At 26.1% G+C, this 3,996-nt stretch overlaps 1 protein-coding gene across 1 annotated transcript in view; it reads right to left on the bottom strand.

The window, feature by feature from the left end:
* Positions 1-590: 590 nt before the first annotated feature.
* LOC108755298 (protein maelstrom homolog) overlaps positions 591-3,996 on the bottom strand; it is a 4,180-nt gene continuing 774 nt past the window's right edge. The window contains exons 2-10 of the mRNA XM_018498218.1: positions 3,428-3,632; positions 2,464-2,844; positions 2,166-2,335; positions 1,846-2,094; positions 1,503-1,700; positions 1,395-1,431; positions 1,186-1,245; positions 1,015-1,077; positions 591-910 (exon numbers count right to left, since the gene is read on the bottom strand). Of these exons, the coding sequence (XP_018353720.1) occupies positions 894-910; positions 1,015-1,077; positions 1,186-1,245; positions 1,395-1,431; positions 1,503-1,700; positions 1,846-2,094; positions 2,166-2,335; positions 2,464-2,844; positions 3,428-3,632 (1,380 nt within the window). The 3' untranslated portion in view covers positions 591-893. The remainder of the gene's footprint in view (positions 911-1,014; positions 1,078-1,185; positions 1,246-1,394; positions 1,432-1,502; positions 1,701-1,845; positions 2,095-2,165; positions 2,336-2,463; positions 2,845-3,427; positions 3,633-3,996) is intronic.

Genomic DNA, 3,996 nt, shown 5'->3' with positions numbered 1-3,996 from the left:
TATATATATCAAGAAAATATTACAAAAATTTGTTTTTATAAAATTGTAAATTTAAGAAAGTTTTATAAAACTCAATTTCTTAACACTCTCTCTTACATTGTAATTCTCTCTCAACAAATATTGCAATATTGCAACAAATAAATTTATTACACACATTTACAATAAATATTACAAAGGTAAAGTTATTAATTACTAAATAATAAATAATTTAAAAAATAAAAAAGAAATTTATTACTTATGCATTATTATAAAACATGATTTAATCATTTTAGAAATAAATCATATCAGCAAGATGTTATAACATATCTTTTTTTCTTTCAAGATGAATATAATTAGAGGAATCACATTATTTAAAAAAACTATATAATTCCATTTTAAAAAGTGGAGATGATCTTCATATCTTTTTGATGTCCTCACCTAGAATAAAAACAATACGACCACAATACGTTCCGTTCAAAACCGTTCCACTTTCATTTAAAACATTTTTTATATCATCAAAAATAAGCTCATTAAACAAAATATATGCTGGACAAATATTCTCATTATTTCTAAATAAATGTTTGATATACAAATTTTTATGTAAGTTCTTTGGTAAAATAAAAGTAAAATCGCTTTGGTATTATAACATTCATCGTAAACTAAATGACTATTACATATGATTTAAGTATGTGAAGCTCGTTGTCAAATATCGTTATTGAAGTTCATCAAATGATGTATCAGATCTCTTGTATCGTTTACAATATACGGAATAAGCTGCAAGCCGTAAGAAATTGATCAATCATAAACATAAGGAAAATGATCGACTATGGTTGGTCAATTTCTTACGGTTTATGGCTTATTCCGTATATTGTAGATGTCGGCAATATGCTTCCTTTAATCATTCAAAAATATGCTTATGTATGTCCTTGTCCTATAGAAAAATTGAAATAAAATTCTCACAAAAAATATTTACATAATATAATAAATAAGCTATTTACTGTAACGTGTAATAAATTTGTGGTGATAAAATACTACCTTTGCCTAGAGACGCCTTTCTTGATTGGAAAGTACGAGATCTGATCGACGCGCCTCTTCCTCCTACACAAGTGTTTATTTAATCATTCACGAGTAATTATTGCAATAAAAAAATTATACTCGATTATAATGTTATATAAAACTGTATAGTTACATTATATATTAACTTACCAATAGGAGGAAAGTTCTCATCATCTGTTGGAATTAAATCGGAAGTAATATACATACGTGCTGGAAATAATTACGTATATAAGCTAATGTGAACATTTTATTAGTATTATAGTATTTTATGTAATAAGATCGTTTTATTAATAAAAATAGACAAATTATATAAAATATTCATTCATCTTTAATTTAAGCAAAGAGTTTTCCAAACTTACAATCAATATTTGGAGGTCGCAATGGTTTTTCATTTAACTAAAATAATATGAAATTTTTATAAACAACATATTTTTCAATTAATGTAAAGATTATATTTAAAAACATACATATTCAGTCCTTTCTTCAATAGGCGTCTTAGCAGATTTGCTAGCTGACTTGGTAATAGAAGATTTATCATTAGATGTACTAGTATCGTCTTGAGATTTGCTACAATCAACAACTTGTACTGGTTTTGATTCATTTCGACGGCGCATTTCTTCTTGATATGTTCTACTGGAACGGTTCCATCTATGTTGCTCACTTACCTGTTATAAGATAATTAATAGAAATCTCATTCACTATATATAGTATTATGTATATTTTATAAAACTATTTAAACAAATATGTATAATGTGCCTGTCCATGTATAAATGTCTACAGCAACATATTTTTAAGATATTGTGTACTTACGCCTGTCATAGATAAATCGGCCCCAGGTGTAACTTGAGGAACATTCTTGATTTGCAACTTGTTCATCATTGACATCAAGCTTTGCTCGTTGAAATGATTAGGATTTCTATCAAATCTATCAGGCTGATGTATTCCTGATTGCATCTCGACATTAAGTGGTGCACAAAACTCATCGCATAATGTCCATGCCCATTGTTGCAGTACAGATTTACTACAGTATTCAGGTCCTCCATCAACATATTTATGAAACTAAATATTACAAAATGACAATATGAATAAATACACTTTATAATATCAGAAAATAATGAAACTATTTTTACATGACATTCAAATCCTTTATCAAATCGGTACGTATAATTTTCAAATATTTTATGAGCATAAACAGGAATTAAATCCATATCTCGATCTTTTCTTTTCTTGAATAATTCATTTGCCAAATGTACGAACAATGACTCCAATTCATAAATTTTAAATTGCTCTTTATCTTGTTCTGGAATAAAAGCAAATTTATTTAAATAACATATATTAGTATAAGGCACATCTAAAAAGTTTCTATTTATTGTAAAAAGTATATATGTATATTGTGATGTGACATTTTTATTATAAAAGTGTACTTACGTGCTGCACCACACAATCTTGCTATCAAGGATTGTGCTTCTCGTGTGAAAGCCTTCCTTGTATAAAGATAAGGATACTGATCCACAATTTTCCTAGATTCTAGGAAATTTGCTAGTTTGTCATACATAACAGCAAAGTCAATCTCTCCGCCTTCGTATTCTACAGGTATTTTATGACTGTTCTGACTTATCTCTAGTGCTTCCCGTCTATATCCTAATGGAATTTTAGCACTGACAATAGTATGATGTACATCCTCTATACCGTTTTCCAATGAAAAAACTCCAAATGTATATTCAGCAGGAAAATATTCAAGAGTGTTGTTAACAATCATAGAGAAAAACCAGTTAACATGTACAAAACAAAATTTCAGTTCTGCCAAAACTGCAATAATAAGGAGTATTATTAATGCATATTTAATATACATAAACACATACACACATATACACATGTATATATGTATTATATACATGTATGTATATGTATATGTATATGTGTATACACACACGCGCGCGCGCGCACACATATACATACAGGGTGTTGTCAAAAGACCATTCAGCATTTATATGAGAGATAATTATATTGAATAAAAAACATATAAAAAATATTTATATCTTAGAAACAATTGAGTTTTTGATCTACGTTAAGGTCTTTTTTACTCAGTATGGTGTAAATTATCTATCAAAAATTATTTTTTGGAAACTGTGTGTGTGTGTGTGTAATCAAAATTAATAAAGTATAAACTCATTATTATTTGTATCTGATTTAGAGATTTTAAATTCAAATGAAAGTATGTGAGCTTGCTAAACTGCATATACAGATTACGATACATTTAATATACTTGTTATACTTTTTAACTTCTGCATCTTAAAAACAAAAATTATCTTTAAAGTTAATGCAAAAAGTATCAAATATAGCAAATTATTTTTAAATTTCTACAAGAAATAGTGTTATATAGCATACGTACAATTAAGATTTACAGCTGTGTCGATTAGTACTTTTATGTTTTCCTGCATATTTTTATAAAACATCAGTGCTTCCTTTTCTTTTAGTTGAAGCATAATTAGCGATTCTCCAAGTGATGTTTTCTTGTCTTTGTCTGATATTTGAGATGTAATTTTATCATTTTTGGCCATAGCTTCAAAACGACCTTTTTCTTGCTTAGTTAAACTCTATTAATCAAAAAGAATAAATAATTTATTACAAAATTAAAAAGAAAAATGTAAACCAATAATGCATAATCGTAAATAAACGTATTTTTTAATGTATTTATTTTCTGTCATAACATAATAATGTTAAATATTAAGATATTTATTTTTAAATGAAAATATATAGAATAAATTAAAATCATTCATAGCAGATAAATTCGAAACATTTATCAGTAATTATAGTCGATAATATTTCTAATTTTAAAAAATATTTTAGAGTTATTTATTATTAAAGATTAGAATTTATTATTCAAAAAATAACATGTATTTTGTATGTTATTTTTATTAATATTATTAAAACTATCTTATTTTAACAGAAATATAAAAA

The sequence above is a fragment of the Trachymyrmex septentrionalis genome, unplaced genomic scaffold (genome assembly GCF_001594115.1).
Source record: "Trachymyrmex septentrionalis isolate Tsep2-gDNA-1 unplaced genomic scaffold, Tsep1.0 scaffold87, whole genome shotgun sequence".
In the NCBI taxonomy this organism is placed as follows: Eukaryota; Metazoa; Arthropoda; class Insecta; order Hymenoptera; family Formicidae; genus Trachymyrmex; species Trachymyrmex septentrionalis.
Note: the sequence above shows the minus strand (reverse complement) of the source record. Positions and strands in the feature narration are given on the sequence as shown.